Raw genomic sequence first — 19836 nt, forward strand, 5'->3', positions numbered from 1 at the left:
GGGATAATTTTCACTGTAGAGGCCTTAAGATATTTCTTCATAGCCCAAGTTTTCCAGAATTTTCTTTGTGTTAATTCATAATACATCTATCATAGGTAAGCACTTCTGTCAGCTAGATTTTTGCCCCCCAAATACAGGGGTTATTGGTATTCCCTCCCAGAGAAGAGACAGACTTGGCTGAGTTTCTGGACTGCAGATAGATTCATGGTCTCCCCACCTTTTCCTTTCTAGCCAAATGCCAAATGTTTGTTTGGATTAGTAAAAGTGCACTATTTCCCTAATGAATCATTGCCTCAAATAACTATGTGACAGAGTCACATGCCCATCATTAAATGTTAATAAATAGTAATCTAAATGTTATCCAGTCACAACAAAAAGATTATTTCCGTATGCTTGTCATAGCTTATTGCTCAACTGACAATGTTCACTGTTTAAAGCTGAAAAATACACAATGAGTTCTCAGTCTTTTTTATCATTTTCTTTTTCCATCTTTTTTTTTTTTTTTTTTTTTTTTTTTTGTAGAGTAGTGGGGTAAGGTGGGAGCAAAAAGGAAAATTTAGTCTCCTCTGTTTGAGAACGCCCTTAGGTCACAAGACAGTTTAACACATAGGCTGCATACATATGCTTGCTGAGCTACATACATCTACATGCGGGGAAGGGACACAAATCACACTCCTGAAGAAGCACAAAAGACAGTGCTGAATACTCACTAAAGAATAACCAGGAAGTCTTATTTGCTTCTGTTACAGGGAAGAGGGGTTTCAAGGAAAGAAATTACAAGCATCTTCAGAGAAACAGAAATTAGGGTACCCTCCCATTGCTCCATTTTCCTGCATGAAAGAGGACGTCCTTGCTTATGTGTTTGACGACGTGTGGAGCAAGGTTCTGAGCTGTATGGAGCAGTTAACACGCAGTCATTGGGAGGGATTTGCTTCTGGTAAGGATCTTTGCGAAAACAATATAAAAAAATAAGTATTTATGATTTCCGAACTCTAACTGACTAGTCTTTCAGATTATATGTTTCATTACTGCAAAAGATTCATACTTGTATTTTTCACAGACACATATTTAGACAATATTTGAGAATGAGTGGATGAGTAACAAGGCTGTTCTATGATGACTATACTGTGTTTTACTTGAATATAATTACTTGTGGGAAAAAAAAGTGTGCAAATACCTTTTTAAAACTGCCTTACTTAAGAATAACTGATATACAATAAACTATTCATATTTAAAGTGTAAATTGGTCAATTGACCTATGTATACATAGATGAAACCACAGTCCGTATAATGAACATAGCAATCAACCCCAAACATTCGTGACCTTTGTAATTCCTCCCTTTTGCTCCTGCCTGACCTACCAAGTGACAACAAATGTGCTTTGTCACTATAGTTTAGTTTTTATTTTGTAGAGTTTCATATAAATGGAATCATGGTATTTCCTTTTTGTCAGCTTCCTTCATTCAGCACGACCGCTTTGAGATTCATCCCTGTAAGTGTGTGTGTCAGCAATTTATTCCTAAGAAATGTTCTACTTTCCACAGTTTGTTTATCCATTTACCTGTTCATGGACATTTGGGTTCTTTTCAGTTTGGGACTATAATATGCAAAGCTATTATGCACATTACTGTACCAGAATTTTTTGCACCTACATTTCCTTTCTCTTAGGTAAATTTCTAGAAGTGGAATGGTTTGATTATATGGTTAAATGTATATTTAGTTTTTTGAGAACTGTTTGTTTTTCTGTACTGCACAAAAAATTATAACTTATCAGTTTCAAACAACATACATTTTTTATCTCACAGATTTGTGGGTCAGAAGACCAGGCTAGTCCTCTACTTAGGATCTCACAAAGCTGTGACCAAGGTGTTAGCCACAACTAGGCTCTCATGTAGAGGCTCACCTAGGAAAGGATCCACTTCCCCTTCTGTGTGTTCTTAGAAGTATTGAGTTTTTTGCAGCCTTAGGAATCACAGCAGCTTTCTTCTTCAAAGCCAGCAAGAAAGGCTGAGAGCTAGTCAGCTAGTGAAACAGAGCTTATATAACATATTCATGGAAGTGACATCTCATCACTTTTACCATCTTATGTTGGTCTGAAGCAAGTCACACTCAAAGGGAGATGCCACAAAGATATGAACACCAAGGTAAGAGGGGCCACCTTAGAGTTTGCCCATTACAATTCTTCCACTTGCTCCTAATGATTCCTGTGCTCCCACATGCAAAATACATTCAATTCCCAAGGCTTCCAAGAGACTCCTCTTTTTATAGCATCAGCTCAGAAGTTTAAAATATTATCATCTAAATCAGGTCCTGGTATGAATAAAGTTCCTGGATGTAATACATTAAGTAAAGTTACTGGGGCCCAATTCCCTTCCATCTATAGATCTGTGAAACTAAAGGCTATATACACATGTATATAAACATCTAACTATATAATCCAACCTACCATTTCTTTCCTAGAGAAAAGTTACTTTACCCCAACACACCTGTCATACAATAGTAGACCAGGGAAAGGATAACAGACATTCCAGATAAGGGGGGTGGGCAGAAATGAAAGGTAAGGGGCACCTTGATGGCTCAGTCATTTAAGTGTCTGACTCTTGATTTTGGCTCAGGGCATGATCTTGTGGGTTCATAATATCGAGCCCAGTGTCGGGCTCTGTGCTGACAGTGCAGAGCCTGCTTGGGATTCTCCCTTTTTCTCCCTCCCTACCCCACTCACAGTCTCTCTTTCTCTCTCTCTCTCTCTTTCTCAAAATAAATAAACATTAAAAAAAAAAAAAGAATGGAAGGTTAAAAAAAAAAAAGGTTCATAGTAATTCTGAAGTCCAGTTGGGAAAATATTGGGAGTTCTAGTCCTAGAAATAGCTCTTTGTTCCAACCTCTGGGCTCTTCGTTTTGCCCTCTGAGTCACCCTTCCTTTTTCATAAAAGGTAGCACATATGTGCAGCTAAGTAGTTTTATTAGACTGCTTCCAGTTAGTAGAGTTTTGAAGGTCTGACAGCCTTTCATTTAAACTTTTTTGCCATCTAGATATACAAATTTTTCAAAATTGTCAAGTCCTGGTTTCTTTATATTTAATGTTTTTTCAATATTTTTTCCATTAGTTTCTCTTTCTCATCTCCTGTTTTATTGTATAAGTAGCAGGAAAAAAATCAGGCCTCCCTTTCAACACTTAGATTAGAAATCTCCTTAGCTATACCACCAGAATCATCACTTAAACTTCTGCCTTCCACATGATCATAGGAGACCATTGCACTAAACTTTCTTCCACTAAATAACAAACACCTCCTTTCTTCCAGTTTTTAATAACATGTTCCTCATTTCCTTCTGAACCCTCCCCTATAGCATTCTCCAAATACAGATTTCTACTAAGTCTGTTCAAGGCAGTTTATGCTTTCTCTATCATACTTCTCAAAATTATTCTATCAATGAACAACCAAAAATGAAACTAAGAAAACAGTTCACTTATAATAAATAGAATAAAATACTTAGAAATAAACTTAACCAGAGAACTGTAAGACTTTTACACTGAAAACTACAAGACATTATAGTAAGAAAATAGAAGAAACCTAAGGAATTGGAAGTCTTCCTGTGTTTTATGGATTAGAAGACTTAATATTGTTAAGATGGCAATACTTCCCAAATAGATTTGAGTGAATGTCCAAAATAATATTAAAAAAGAACAAAGTATAAGAAGTATAAGGCTTCACACTTCCCGATTTTAAAACTTAGTGCAAAGGTACATTAGCCAAAACAATGTAGTACTGGCATAAGAATCGATATATAGATCAACATGATAGCATCAAGAGTCTAGAAATAAATCCTCACATCTACAGCCAATTGATTTTCAACAAGGGTGCCAAGACCATTCAATGGGATAAGAATAGTCTCTTGAACGAATGGTGCTAAAACTGGATAACCACATGAGAAAGAATGAATTTGGACCCTTTTTTCACACTACATACAAAGTATCAACTGAAAATGAATAACAAGCATATATTTAAGAACTAAAACTAAAAAACTCTTAGAAGAAAACTTGAGTAAATCTTAATGAGCTTGGATTTGGCAATGGATTCTTAGATATGACACAAAGACCACAAGCAACAAAAAAATCAATAAACTGGATTTTATCCTAAAAATAAATGTATGTATCAAAGGATATTATCAAGAAAGTGAAAAGACAGCCTACAGAGTGGGAGAATATACACGCAAATCATACACCTGTTAAGAATCTAGCATCCATAATATGTAAAGTACAATTCAACAACAAAGGGACACACAACTCAATTTAAAAATGGGCAAACAACTTCAATAGGTATTTCTCCAAAGAAGATACACACATGGCCATTAAGCATATTAAAAAATGTTCAACATCCTTATTCATTAGGGAAATACAAACCGAAACCAAAATCACAATGAAATGCTACTTCTACCCACTAGGATGGCTCTGTTAAAAAAGAAAAAGACAATAACAAGTATTGGTGAGGATGTGAACCCTCATACATTGCTGGGGTAAGGTAGAATGGTGTGGCCACCATGTAAACTGTTTGGTAGTTCCTCAAAAGCTTAAACATAAGATTACCATATGACCAGCAATTCCACTCAAAGGTATATAACCAAGAGAACTGAAACCTTCCTACAAAAAAGCATGTGTATGATCGTTCACAGCAGCATTTTCATAATGGTCAAAAAGTAGAATCGGTGCAAATGTTCATCAGCTATGAATGGAGAAACAAAATTTGGTATATACATGTATTATGGACTGAATTGTCCTCCTCAAAATTTATATGTTGAAGCCCTAACCCCCAGTGAGACTGTTTGGAGGTGGGGCTTTTAGGAAGGTAATTAAGGCTAAATAAAGTCATAAGCATGGGGCTCTAATCCTATAGAGCTGGCATCCTTATAAGAAGAGGAAGAGACCAGAGCTCCCTTTCTGTGCATTCACAGAAAAGTGGTAATTCAAGGACACAGCTGCCTACGTGCCAGATAGCACCTTGATCTTGAACTTCTAACCTTCAGAACTGTAAGAAAATAAATTTCTGTTATTTAAGCCATCCAGTCTGTGGTATATTGTTATAGCAGGATAAGTAACTAATGTACTATGCAATGTAATATTATTCATTCATAAACCAAAATTAAGTAATCATGCATGTTACAACATGGATAAACTTTGAAAACATTATGCTAAGGGTAAGAAGCCAAACACAAAGGGCCATATATTGTATGATTTTATTCAGATGAAATGTCCAGAACAGGCATATCAATAGAGACAGAAAGTAGTTTAGTGGCTGCCAAGGGATAGAGGAAGAAGGGAATTGGGAGGTATGTGGTGTCTCTGCAGTGATAGACATTTTCTGACATTAGATAGTGGTGTACAACATTGTGAATACACTAAAAACCAATTACTTGTATACTGTAAAATGGTTAAAAATGAATTTTTTGTTATATGAATTTTATCTCATTAAAAACATTATAAAATATTTTAAACCTGTATGTAAATGTGAGTCTTTTGGGGATTAATTCTTCTATAGATATGAAAATTTAAAATTCAATTGATTCATTCTAAAAACAAAAACAAATAAATTTTCACCCATTTCTCTAACTCCCTATGCCCTTCTTCTAGCAACTACCAATCTCTTCTCTGTGTCTATGGCTTGGTTTTATTTATTTATTTTTAGATTCCATCTATAAGAAAGATCATATGCTATTTGTCTTTCTCTAACTTACTTCACTTAGCATAATGCCCTCCAGGTCCATTCATGTTGTCACTTATAGAAAGATTACATTCTTTTTTAGGCCTGAAGTATATTTCATTGTATATATACACTACAGTTGTTTTGGTTTTTTTAATCCATTCATCTATTGATGGACACTTCAATCATTTCCATATCTTTACTATTGTAAATAATTCTGCAATGAACATTGAGGTCATATATCTTTTCAAGTTGGTATTTTCATTTTTTTTTTTTTTGATAAATACCCAGCAGTGGAATAGCTGGATCATATGGTAGCTCTATCTTTAATTTTTTTGAGGAAAATCCATACTGGTTCCTATAGTGGCTACACCAATTTACATTTCCACAAGTAGTGCACAAGGGTTCTCTTTTTGCACCTCCTTGCCAACCCTTGTTATTTCTAGACTTTGTGATCATAGCTATTCTGACTAGTGTGAGGTGAAACCGCATTTTAATTTTGATCTGCACTTCCTTGATAAGTAATGTAGAGCATCTTTTCATGTACCTTTTGGCCATCTCTGGTTCTTCTTTGAGAAAATGTCTATTCAGATCTTCTGCCCATTTTTAAAGTGGATTTTTTTTTTGGCTATGTATATATTTTCATAAATTTTAGAAGTTAGTCCCATATCAGACAGATGATTTGCAAGTATTTTCTCCCATTCAATAGGCTGCTTTTCCATTTAGTCAATTTTTCCTTTTGCTGTGCAGAAGCTTTTTAATTTGATGTTGATTTTGCTTTTGGCATTAGATTTAAAAAATCATGGCCAAGGCCTATGTCAAGAAGTTTACCTCATGTTTTTTCTAGAAGTTTTGTGGTTTCAGGTCTTATGTTCAAGCCTTTAATCTATTTTAAATTGACTTTTGTATATGGTATAAGATACTGGTCCAACTTTCCAAAAAACAATTATTGAAATGACTGTCCTTTACTTCTTTTATATTCTTATCTCCTGTATGTGGGTTTATTTCTGAATTTTCTGTTCTGTTGTATAGATCTATGTGTCTGTTTTTATGCCAGTACCAAACTGTTTTAATTGCTATAGCTACATAATATAACTTGAAATCAGGGAGCAAGATTCTTCCAGCTTTGTTTTCTCAAGATTGGTTATTTGGGGTCTTTATGCTTCCACACAAATTTTAGGATTGTTTGTTCTATTTCTGTGAAAAAAGCCGTTTGAATTTTGATAGGAGTCACATTGAATCTGTGCATTTGAGGGGGGGGTATTTTGGATGTTTTAACAACATTAATTTTTCTAATCTGTGAGCACAGAATATCTTTCCATTTATTTGTGTCTTCTTCCATTTCTTTCATTAATGTTTTATAGTTCTTAGTATACAGGTCTTTTACCTCCTTAGTTAAATTTATTTGTAGGTATTTTATTCTTTTTGATGCAAGTGGGATTGTTTTCTTAATTTCTTTTCTTATATTCTATTATTAGTGTACAGAAATGCAGTAGATTCTTGTGTATTGATTTTGTATCCTACAAGTTTACTGAATTCATTCATTCTAACAGTTTTTGATGTTATAGGGCTTTCTATATAATATAATGTTATCTGCAAATAGTGAGAGTTTTATTTCTTCCTTCCCAGTTTGAATGCCTTTTGTTTCTTTTTCTTGCCTAACTGCTCTGGCTAGGACTTCCAATACTATGTTGAATAAAAGTGGTGAGAGTGCACATCCTTGTCTTATTTCTGATCTTAGAAGAAACTTTCAGCTTTTCACTGTTGAACATAATGTTAGCTATGGGCTTGTCATATATGTCCTTTATTATGTTAGAGTACATTCCCTCTGTACTCACTTTGCTGAGAGCTTTGAATTTTGTCAAATGATTTTTCTGCATGTATGGATATTATCATATGATATTCATTTTTATTAATGTAGTGTATCACATTGACTGATTTACAGATGCTGAACCATCCTTGCATCCCTGGGTTAATCTCACCTATTCATGATATATTATCCTTCGAGTGTATTGTGGAATTTGGTGTGATAATATTTTGTTGAGGATTTCTGCATTTATGTTCATCAGGAATATTGGTCTGTACTCTTCTTGTGGCATCCTTGGTTTTGGTACTAGGGTAATGCTAGCCTTGTTAAAAAAAATGGTTTAGAATTCTTTCCTCTTCTGTTATTTGGGAGAGTATGAGAAAGGTTGGTGTTAATTCTTTGAATGTTTGTTAGAATTCACTGATGAAGCGATATGGTCCTGAAATTTTGTTTGTTGCCAAGTTTTTTCTTGCAAATTCAACTGGTGTGTTTACACTTTCCATTTCATCATGATTCAGTCTTGGTAGGTTGTATGTTTTTAGAAATTTATCCATATCTTTTAGGTTGTCAAATTTGTTGGTATAGAAATGTTCATAGTCTTTTATGATCCTTTATTACTTTGGAATCAGTTATTACATTTCCTTTTTCATTTCTGAGTTCACTTTAATCCTCTTTTTTATGGGTTGTATGGATATTTTAACAATATTTGTTATTTTGTTGAGGATTTTTGCATCTGTGTTCAACAGAAATATTGGCCTATAGTTCTCTTTTTTATGGTGTCTTTGGTTTTAGTGAGTAATGCTGGCCTCATAAAATGAATTTGGAAGTTTTCCTTCCATTTCCATTTTTGGAATGGTTTGAGAAGATTAGGTATTAACTATTCTTTTTTTTTTTTTAATGTTTTTTTAAAAATTTATTTCTAGGAGAGAGAGAGAGACAAACAGACAGACAGCGTGAGCAGGGGAGGGGCAGAGAGAGAGGGAATCACAGACTCTGAAACAGGCTCCAGGCTCTGAGCTGGCAGTCAGCACAGAGCCCGATGCGGGGCTCGAACCCATGAACCGCGAGATCATGACCCAAGCGAAAGTCGGACGCTTAACTAACTAAGCCACCCAGGCGCCCCATGGTATTAACTATTCTTTAAATGTTTGGTAGAATTTGTCTGTGAAGCCATCTGGTCCTAAACTTTTGTTTGGGAATTTTTTTCTTATTACTGATTCAATCTGTTTGCTGCTTAACATTCTATTTAAGTTTTCTATTTCTTTCTGTTTCAGTTTTTGGCAGTCAGTTTCTTAAGAATTACCTATTTCTTTTAGGTTGTCCATTTGTTGGCATACTTACAATGTTCTAATTGTTTGTATTTCTATGGTGTTGGTTGTTATTTCTCCTCTCTCATTTGTGATTTTATTTATTTGGGTCCTTTCTCTTGTCTTTTGGATAAGTGTGGCTATAGTTTATCAAATTTATTAATTTTTGCAAAGAACCAGCTCCTGGTTTCATTGATCAGTTCTACTGGTTTTTTTTTTTTAATTCATGTTATTTAAAATATATGTAGTATTGGTTTCAGTAGTAGAATTTAATGATTCATCACTTACATATAACACCCAGTACTTATCCCAACAAGTGCCCTCTAATGCCTATCACCCATTTTGACCATCTTCCCTCCAGCAACCCTCAGTTTGTTCTCTGTATTTAGAGTCTCTTATGGTTTGCCTCCCTCTCTTTTTATATTGTTTTTCCTCCCCTTTCTCTGTGTCCATCTGTTTTGTTTCTTAATTTCACATGAGTGAAATCATGACATTTGTCTTTCTCTAACTTATTTCACTTAGTGTAATACGCTGTAGTTCCATCCACTTTGTTGCAAATGGCAAGTTTTCACTCTTCTATTAAGTTTTTTTCTTTATATTTATTTTTGAGAGAGAGAGAGAGAGAGAGAGAATGAGCAGGGGAGGGGCAGAGAGAGAGGGGGACAGAGGATCTGGAGTAGCTCTGTGCAGACAACAGAGAGGCTGATGCAGGGCTCCAACTCACAAACTGACCTGAGCTGAGGTCATAGGCCTAACTGACTGAGCCACCTAGGTGCCCTGGCTTCATTCTTTTTGACCACCAAGTAATATTCCATTGTATGCATAGTAAAGCCTTGGATTGTGAGTAACTTGTTCTGCAAGTGTTCCACAAGACAAACATTCCTAATACATTTTAACTTGATAAACAAGCGATGTTTTGCAACATGAGTAGTATGTAACGCCAAATGTCACATGATCAGAAATGAGCCAATGATTCTTCTCTCTCTCTCTCTTTTTCTTTCTCACTTCAGAGGATTGTGGGTGAAGTTATCTTTATAAGGTTCCACTAGTTCATTTTTGTTTTTGTTTCCCTTGGCTCTGGAAGCATGTCTAGTAAGAAGTTGTTGTGGCCAGGGTCAAAGAGATTGCTGCCTATTTTCTCCTGTAGGATTCTGATGGCTTCCTGTCTTACATTTTTGACTTTCATCCATTTTGAATTTATTTTTGTGTATGGTGTAAGAAAGTGATACAGTTTCATTCTTCTGCATGTCGCTGTCCAGTTCTCCCAGCACCATTTCCTGAAGAGACTGTCTTATCCCCTCCCTCCGCGCTGCCACATTGGATATTCTTTCCTGCTTTGTTGAAGATTAGTTGGCCATACATTAGTGGATCCATTTCTGGATTCTCTGTTCTGTTCCATTGATCTGTTTCTGGTTTTTGCCAGTACCATACTGTCTTGATTACAGATTTGTAATATAGCTTGAAATCTGAAATTGTGATGCCTCCAGCTTTGGTTTTCTTTTTCAACATTGCTTTGGCTATTCATGGTCTTTTGTGGTTCCATACAAATTTTACAATTGTTTGTTCTAGCTCGTGAAGAATGTTGGATTATTTTGATAGGGATTGCCCTGAATGTGTAGACTGCTTTCGGTAGTATCAACATTTTAATAATAGTTGTTCTTCCAATCCATGAGCATGAAATGCTTTTCCATTTCTTTGTATCTTCTTCAATTTCTTTTACAAGTTTTCTATAGTTTTCAGTGGACAGATCTTTTGCCTCTTTGGTTATTTTTATTCTGAGATATCTTATAGTTTTTGGTGCAATTGTAAATAACATCAATTCCTTGATTTCTCTTTCTGCTGCTTCATTATTGGTGTTTAGAAATGCAACCAATTTCCGTACCTTGATGTTATATCCTGCGACCTTGCTGAATTCATGTATCAGTTCTAGCAGGTTTTTGGTGTAGTCTTTCAGGTTTTCCACTTAGAGTATCATGTCATCTTTGAAGAGTGAAAGTTTGACTTCTTCCTTGCCAATTTGTATGCCTTTTGTTTCTTTTTGTTGTCTGATTACTGAAGCTAGGACTTCCAGTATTATATTAAACAACTGTGATGAGAGTGGACATCCCTGTTGTGTTCCTGACCTTAGGGGGAAACCTCTGTTTTTCTCCAATGAGGATGATATTGGCTGTGGGTCTTTCATATATGCTCTTTATGATATCGAGGAATATTCCTTATATCCCTACTTTCTTGAGGGTTTTTATCAAGAAAGGATTGTGTATTTTGTAAAATTCTTTTTCTGCATCTATTGAGAGGCTTATACAGGCCTTTTTTCTTAAACATTTTTTATGATTATTTATTTTTGAGAGAGGAGGGGCATGAGAGCACAACTGGGGGAGGGGCAGAGAGAGAGGGAGACACAGAATTTGAAGCAGGCTCCAGGCTCCAAGCTGTCAGCAAAGGGCCTGATGTGGGGTTTGAACCCACAAATTGCAGATCATGACATGAACGCACAAACTCAAAACATGACCTGAGCTGAACTTGGGTGCTTAACCAACTGAGCCACCCTGGTGCCCTGAGGATCATACAGTTCTTATCCTTTTTTTTTTTTTTTTAATTAATGTGGTTTATCATGTTGATTGATTCACAAATATTGAACCAGCCCTGCAGCCCAGGGATAAATCCCACTTGATCATAGTGAATAAATTTTTAATGTACTGTTGAATTTGCTAGAATCTTGTTGAGAATGTCTGCATCTATGTTCATCAGGGATATTGGCCTGTAGTTCTCCTTTTTAGTGGAGTTTTTGTCTGGTTTGGAAATCAAGGTAATGCTGGCTTCACAGAATGAGTTTGGAAGCTTCCCTTTCTGTTTTTTGGAACAGTTTGAGAAGAATAGGTATTAACTCTTCTTTAAATAGCTGGTAGAATTCCCTTGGGAAGCCATCTGGCCCAGGACTCTTGTTTATTGAAAGATTTTTGATTACTGATTCAATTTCCTTATGTGCTCTTTCTTTTCAGTTTTGGTAGTTAGGGTGTATGTTTCTAGGAGTGTCCATTTCTTCCAGATAGCCCAGTTTGTTGGCATATAACTTGTCATAGTATTATAATTGTTTGTATTTCTGTGGTGTTGGTTGTGATCTCTCCTTTGTCATTCATTATTTTATCCATGTGGGTCCTTTCTCTTTTCTTTTTGATAAGTCTGGCTAGGGGCTTTCAATGTTGTAAATTCTTTCAAAGAACGAGCTCTTATTTCTTTGATTTACTGTTTTGTTGTTGTTGTCGTTTTTATATTCGTTATTTCTGCTCTAATCTTTATTATTTCCCTTATTCTGCTGGCTTTAGGCTTTATTTGCTGTTCCTTTTCTAGCTCCCTTAGGTGTAAGGTTAGATTGAGTATTTGGGGCCTTTCTTGCTTCTTGAGACAGGCCTGAATTGCAATATACTTTCCTCTTAGGACTGTCTTTGCTGCATCCCAAAGAGTGTGGACTCATGTTTCATTTTCATTTGCTTCCATATGTTTTTTTAAAATTTCTTCTTTCATTTCCTAGTTAACCCATTCATTATTTAGCAGGATGTTCTTTAACCTCAATGTATTTGAGAGCTTTCCAAATTTTTTGTGGTTGACTTCAAGTTTCATAGCATTGTGATCTGAAAATATGTATGATATGATCACAATCTTTTTGTACTTGTTGAGGGCTGATTTGCAACCAAGTTTGTGATCTGTTCTGGAGAATGTTCCATATCCTCTCAAGAAGAATGTGTATTCTGCTGTTTTAAGGTGAGATGTTCTGAATTAGGTCCATCTAGTTCAGTGTGTCAGTCAAAGCCATTGTTTCCTTGTTGATTTTCTTCTTAGATGATCTTTCCGTTGCTGTAAGTGGGGTATTAAAGGCCTCTACATTACTGCATTATTATCAATGAGTTTTTTCATGTTTGTGATTTATTTGGGTGCTTTCATGTTGGGGGCATATTTACAATTGTTAGATATTCTTGATGGATAGATACCTTAATTATGATATAATGCCCTTCTTCATCTCGTTAGAGTATTTGTTTTAAAATCTAGTTTGTCTGATATAAGTATGGCTTATACTGGCTTTCTTTTGACTTCAATTAGCATAACAGATAGTTCCCCATCCCTTCACTTTCAATCTGCAGGTATCTTTACAATGAGTCTCTTGTAGACAACATATAGATAGATTTTGTTTTTTTAATCCATTCTAACACATTATGTCTTTTATTATTTATTATTTGAGAATTTCGTCCATTTATATTCAGAGTGATTACTGAAAGATATGAATTTAGTGCCATTGTGTTAACTGTAGAGTTGGTGTTATTAATGATGTTCTCTGACCCACTGTAGTCTTTCATTTGGTTCTTTTTTTTCTTTTCTCCCACTTAGAGAGTCCCCCTTAAAATTTCTTGCAAGGCTAGTTTAGTGGCCATGAACTCCTTTAGTTTTCGTTTATCTGGGAAACCCTTTATCTTTCCAACTGTGAATGACAACCTTGCTGGTTGTAAAAAAAAAAAAAAATCTTTGGCTACATATTTTTCGCATTCAGCACATTGAGTATTTCCTGCCACTCCCTTCTGACCTGCCAGGTTTCAGTGGATAGGTGTGCTACTAACCTTATGTATCTACCTTTGTAGATTAATGACCTTTTTCCCCTAGCTTCTTTCAGAATTCTCTCTTTATATTGGGCAACTTTCACTATGATATGTTGTGGTGTTGACTGGTTTTTGTTGATTTTGAGGGGAGCTCTCTGTGCCTCTTGGACATGAATGCCTGTTTCCTTCCCCAAGATAGGTAAATTATCAGCTATAATTTGTTCAAATAAACCTTCTCCACTCTTCTTCTAGGATTCCTATGATATAGATATTGTTTTTGTTTTATTTTATCACCACGTTCTCTAAATCTCCTCTCATTACCTAAGATTTTCCTTTTCGTCTTATTTTCAACTTTATTAGTTTCCATAATTTTATCTTCTATATCATCTATTCTCTCCTCTTCTTCCTTTGATTCTCCTGATTCTATCCAGTTGTTTTTGTATCTCAGTTATAGCATTTTTTATTTCAGTCTGACTAGTTTTTAGGACTTTAATCTCTGCAGCAAGTATTCTCTGGTGTCCCCTATGCTTTTTTCAAGCCGAGCTATTAGTATGACTGTTATTTTAAATCACTATTCAGATATATTGCTTAAATATGTTTAAGCAATTCCATAGCTGTGATTTCTTCCTGAATTTTCTTTTGGGGAGAATTCCTCCATCTTGTCATTTTGGCTAAGATTGTGTCTTTTGTGTGTTTTAAAAGCTTGCTACATTTCCTGCACCTGAGAGAAATGCTACATCAAAAAGGGATTATACACTGTCCAAGGCCTGGCACTTCCAGAAGCATTTCTGGTATATGCGATGTGCACTCTGCTGTTGTGTTTTAGCTGCTTTTTCCCACTGGTCAGTTGTCTGCAGAGCTCCTTGCTTGCAGTGTGGAGTGTCTGGACCTTTAGCTAGGTGTGGTTTAATTGTTGAAATAAGCCTAAGGAAAAGGAAAAAAGAAAAACCCTGATCCCCAAAAAAGAGAAAAGGAAAGGGAACCAAAAAATCCTCCCCCCTCCAAAACAAAACAAAACAAAAAGTGGGGCGCCTGGGTGGCTTAGTCGGTTGAGCGTCCGACTTTCGCTTAGGTCATGATCTCGCGGTTCGTGGGTTCGGGCCCCGCGTCGGGCTCTGTGCTGACTGACAGCTCAGAGCCTGGAGCCTGTTTCAGTCTGTGATTCCCTCTCTCTGTGACCCTCCCCTGCTCATGCTGTGTCTCTCTCTCTCCTAGAAATAAATAAAAAATATTAAAAAAAAAAAAAAACAAAACAAAAAGTGAATCAAAAACCGTAAGGCTAATTCCAAGGAAAAAGAAAGAAAAGCAAAAAAGAAGCCTGGGGGTGGGGGGTGGGGATTGAAAAAACAAATAAGAAACTAAGAGCCTATTCCAAAAGAAAAGTAAGCCTGGTCCTATTTCTACCAGAACTGCTGTAGTCGTTTTGAAGCACTTGTTATTCAGTACAATGGTGCACATGGGGTGCTGGCTGTCCTGGTCTTCTAGAGGAGAGTCCTGCTGCATTGGCACAGAGTCAGTCATGCCCCAGTAAATAAGCAGTTGCCAGGCACAGGGGAGAGGGGTTTGGTGTAAGTGGCTCTTGGCTCCACTGGGGGCCTCTGTGTTACTCTCTGAAGTACCACTGTTTGGGTGTTGGAGGGGAAATGGCACCACTGCAATCTCTCCTTCATGAACAGGGCATCTCACAACCCCTGCTGTTTAGGCAGCTCTCACAGAAGAGTGAGGGCAGTCAGCTTACCCTGTGCCACAACTTTCCTGCATTTTTTGGGGGGTGGGGGGCACATGGCTGTGATTCAAAGCTCAAAGTCTTTTTATTTTTTTAATAGTTTATTGTCAGGTTGGTTACCATATAACACCCAGTGCTCGCCCCATCACTCCTTTTTCCCTCTCCCCCTCCCCCATCGGCCCTTAGTTTGTTCTCAGTATTCAAGAGTCTCTCATGTTTGCCTCCTTCCCTCTATGCAACTATTTTTCCCCTTCCCTTCCCCCATGGTCCTCTGTTAGGTTTCTCCTGTTCTGCTTATGAGTGAAAATATATGGTATTTGTCCTTCTCTGCCTGACTTATTTCACTTAGCATAACACCCTCGAGTTCCATCCACATTGCTACACATGGCCAGATTCCATTCTTTCTCATTGCCATGTAGTATTCCATTATGCCTCTAAACCACATCTTCTTGATCCATTTATCACTTGAAGGACATTTAGGCTCTTTCCATGATTTGGCTATTGTTGAGAGTGCTGCTGTGAACATTGGTGTTCATGTGCCCCTATGCATCAGCACTCCTGTATCCCTTGGGCAAATTCCTAGCAGTGCTATTGCTGGGTCATAGGGGAGTTCTGTTGTTAATTTTTTGAGGAACCTCCACACTGTTTTCCAGGGGGGCTGCACCAGTTTACATTCCGACCAACAGTGTAGGAGGGTGCCTATTTATCCACATCCTTGCCAGCATCTAGAGTCTCCTGATTTGTTCATTTTAGCCACTCTGACCGGTGTGAGGTGGTATCTCAGTGTGGTTTTGATTTGTATTTCCCTGATGATGAGTGATGCTGAGCATTATTTCATGTGTCTGTTGGCCATCTAGATGTCCTCTTTGGAGAAGTGTCTGTTCATGTTCTGCCCCTTTCTTCACTGGATTATTTGTTTTTTGGGATAGGAGTTCGGTGAGTTCATTATAGATTTTGAATACTAGACCTTTATCTGATATGCCATTTGCAACTATCTTTCCCATTCCATCGGTTGCCTATTAATTTTATTGATTGTTTCCTTTGCCATGCAGAAGCTTTTTTATCTTGATGAGGTCCCAATACTTCATTTTTGCTCTTGATTCCCTTGCCTTTGGGGTTGTGTCAAGTAAGAAATTGCTGCAGTTGAGGTCAAGGAGGTTGTTTCCTGCTTTCTCCTCTAGGGTTTTTGATGGTTTCCTGTCTCACATTCAAGTCCTTTATCTATTTTGAGTTTATTTTTGTGTATGGTGTAAAAAAGTGGTCTAGTTTCATTCTCTTGCATGTTGCTGTCCAGTTCTCCCAGCACCATCTGGATACTCTTTCCTGCTTTGTCAAAGATTAATTGGCCATACATTTGTGGGTCCAATTCTGAGTTCTCAATTCTGTTCCATTGGTCTATGTGGCTCTTTTTGTGCCAATACCTACTGTCTTGATGATTACAGCTTTGTAGTACAGGCTAAAGTCTGGGATTGTGATGCCTCCCCTTTCGGTTTTCTTCTTCAATATTAGTTTGGCTATTCGGGGTCTTTTGTGATTCCATTCAAATTTTAGGATTGTTTTTTCTAGCCTTGAGAAGAATGCTGGTGCAATTTTGATTGAATGTGTAGATTGCTTTGGGTAGTACTGACATTTTAACAATATTTATTCTTCTGATCCATGAACATGGAATGATTTCCCTTTTTTGTGTGTGTTTCAATTTTCTTCATAAATTTTCTATTGTTTTCGTCATACAGATCTCCTATATCTTTGGTTAGGTTTATTCCTAGGTATTTTATGGTTTTTTGTGCAGTTGTGAATGGGATCAGCTTCTTGATTTCTCTTTCTGGTGCTCCATTATTGGTGTATATACATGCAGCCGATTTCTGTACGTTGATTTTGTACCCTGCAACTTTGTTGAATTCATGGATCAGTTCTAGTGGGCTTCTGGTGGAGTCTGTTGGGTTTTCTATGTAGAGTATCACGTCGTCTGTGAAAAGTGAAAGTTTGACTTCCTCTTTGCCAATTCTGATGCCTTTATTTCCTTTTGTTGCCTGATGGCTGATGCTAGGACTTCCAGCACTATGTTAAACAATAGTGGTGAGAGTGGACATCCTGTCATGTTCCTGATTTCAGGGCGAAAGCTCTCAGTTTTTCCCCGTTGAGGATGATGTTAGCTGAGGGCTTCTCATGGATGGCTTTTATGATGTTTACGTAAGTTCCTTCTATCCCGACTTTCTCAAGGGTCTTTATTAAGAAGGGATGATGTATTTTGTCAAATGCTTTTTCTGCATCTGTCGACAGGATGAATATGGTTTTTATCTTTTCTTTTGTTAATGTGATGTATCACATTGATTAATTTGTGAATACTGAACCAGCCCTGTAACCCAGGAATGAATCCCACTTGATCATGCTGGATAATTCTTTTTATATGCTGTTGAATTCGGTTTGCTAGTATCTTGTTGAGGATTTTTGCATCCGTATTCATCATGGATATTGGCCTATAGTTCTCTTTTTTTGCTGGGTCTCTGTCTGGTTTGGGAATCAGAGTGATGCTGGCTTCATAGAATGAGTCTGGAAGTTTTCCTTCCATTTCTATTTTTTTGAATAACTTGAGAAGAATGGGTATTAACTCTGATTTAAATGTCTGGTAGAATTCCCCAGGAAAGCTATCTGGCCCAGGGCTCTTATTTGTTGGGAGATTTTTGATAACTGATTCAATTTCTTCACTAGTTAGGGGTCTGTTAAGATTTTTCTGTCTCTTCCCATTTGAATTTTGGTAGCATGTGTGTGTTTGGAATTTTTCCATTTCTTCTAGGTTGTCCAGTTTGTTGGCATATAATTTTTCATAGTATTCCCTGATAATTGCTTGTATTTCTGCAAAGTTCAAAGTCTTAAAGGACCTAGCACTGTGTGGACCCACCTCTTCCTCCTCCAGATTAGGGCCTTTCTACACTGTGTCTGATGTCATTTCTCCCTGAAAAACAGTCCCACACCTGCACAGTGTGTGGAATCTATGGTATAGCACGACTAAAAGCACCAAAGTTTTTATTTCCTCTGAGTGTGCCTGTCCCCTGCTGACGAAAGGCCTTTTGCTGGCACCTGCAGGGTCTTTTGCCCTTGGAGAGGCAATATACCCTCTTCAAAAAGTACTCCAGGAAGGGGAATATTCTCTCCCAATGTGGCCTGGAGATCTCTACATCATTCTATGCACTCTAGAGTCAGCTCCCTGTTCACCAGAAGCATACACCACAGCTCTCCTCCAGAGAAAGTTGCACATTTCCAAAACTTGAGTTTGAGCTCCAAACGCTTCTTGGAAAAAACAAACAAAACCTGGGATACTCAGTACTTCCTGCTCCCCAGTCCGTGGTCCAGAGAGGTCTTCCTCTTGTGCAAAACCACTGCTGCACTCTCTGAACCCCTCTTTCTCTCTCTATTGTCTCTCCACAAAAAGGGTTCCCTCCCTTCCATGGCACTGCCATTTTTCTCTCCCTGAATTCACTTTCATGCACCTCACACCTGTCACACTGTCTCCCTCTAACTATAGAGATCCTTCTGCCAGTTCACAGATTGACTTCCTGTGTGTTCCAAGTGATCTGACCTCAATACAGCTGTGTTTGAAGGACTAGGAAACGTCCAAGGTCCCCCTACTTCTCTGCCATCTTAACTTCTCCCCTCTATTGTTTTATTTTTTATTTTTTATGTGACTTATATCTGCTCTCATCTTTACTATCTCCTTCCTTCTGCTGGCTTTACACTTTATTATTTTTCTATCTCCTTTAGGTGTAAAGTTAGGTTGTTTATTTGAGATTTTTCTTGCTTCTTAAGGTAGGTCTGTATTGCTGTATACTTCCCCCTTAGGACAGCTTTTGCTGCGTCCCAAAGGTTTTGGACTATTATATTTTCATTTGTCTCCATGTCTTTTTTATTTCTTATTTTATTTCCTAGTTGACCCACTCATTGTTTAGCAGTATGTTATTTAACCTCCACACATTTGTGGGTCTTTTCAGATTTTTTTTCCTTTGGGTGGTTGACTTCTAGTTTCATAATGTTGTCAGAAAAGGTGTATTGTAGAATTTCAATCTTATTGTATTTATTGAGGCTTATTTGTGCCTAAATATGTGATCTATTCTAGAGAATGTTCCATGTGCATTTGAAAAGAATGTGTATTCTGCTGTTTTAGGATGGAATGTTCTGAATATATCTATTAGGCACACCCAGTCCAGTGTGTCATTCAAAGCCATTGTTTCCTTGTTCATTTTCTATTTAGATGATATGTCCACTGATGTAAGTGGGGTGCTAAATTCTCCTATTATTATATTATTATCAGTTCCTTTATGTTTGTTACCGTTTTATGTATTGGTATGTTTCTATGTTAGATGCATAAATATTTACAATTGTTAGATCTTCTTGGATTGTCCCCTTTATTATTAATACAGCGCCATTCTTTGTTTCTTGTCACCAAGTTTTTGTTTTAAAGTCTAGTTTGATACAAGTATTGCTATTCTGCCTTTCTTTTGACATCCATTTGTGTGATAAATGCTTCTCCATCCTCCCACTTTGAATCTGCAGGTGTCTTTCTGGTCTAAAATGAGTCTCTTATAGGCATAATATAGATGGGTCTTGTTTTTTTAATCTATTCTGACACACTATGTCTTTTGATTGGAGCCTTTAGTCTGATTACACTCAAAGTAATTATTTTTTTACATATTTATTGCCATTTAATTACTTGTGTTTA

At 36.9% G+C, this 19836-nt stretch overlaps 1 protein-coding gene across 2 annotated transcripts in view; it reads left to right on the plus strand.

Annotated features, from left to right (window-relative positions):
* FAM149B1 (family with sequence similarity 149 member B1) overlaps nucleotides 1-19836 on the plus strand; it is an 86189-nt gene that overhangs the window by 41144 nt on the left and 25209 nt on the right. For both annotated transcript variants that reach the window (XM_039235225.1, XM_039235226.1), the window contains exon 7: nucleotides 750-937. In XM_039235225.1, coding sequence (XP_039091156.1) covers nucleotides 750-937 — 188 coding nt within the window. The remainder of the gene's footprint in view (nucleotides 1-749; nucleotides 938-19836) is intronic.

The sequence above is a fragment of the Hyaena hyaena genome, unplaced genomic scaffold, assembly GCF_003009895.1.
Source record: "Hyaena hyaena isolate Hyena2069 unplaced genomic scaffold, ASM300989v1 scaffold_97, whole genome shotgun sequence".
NCBI lineage: Eukaryota > Metazoa > Chordata > Mammalia > Carnivora > Hyaenidae > Hyaena > Hyaena hyaena.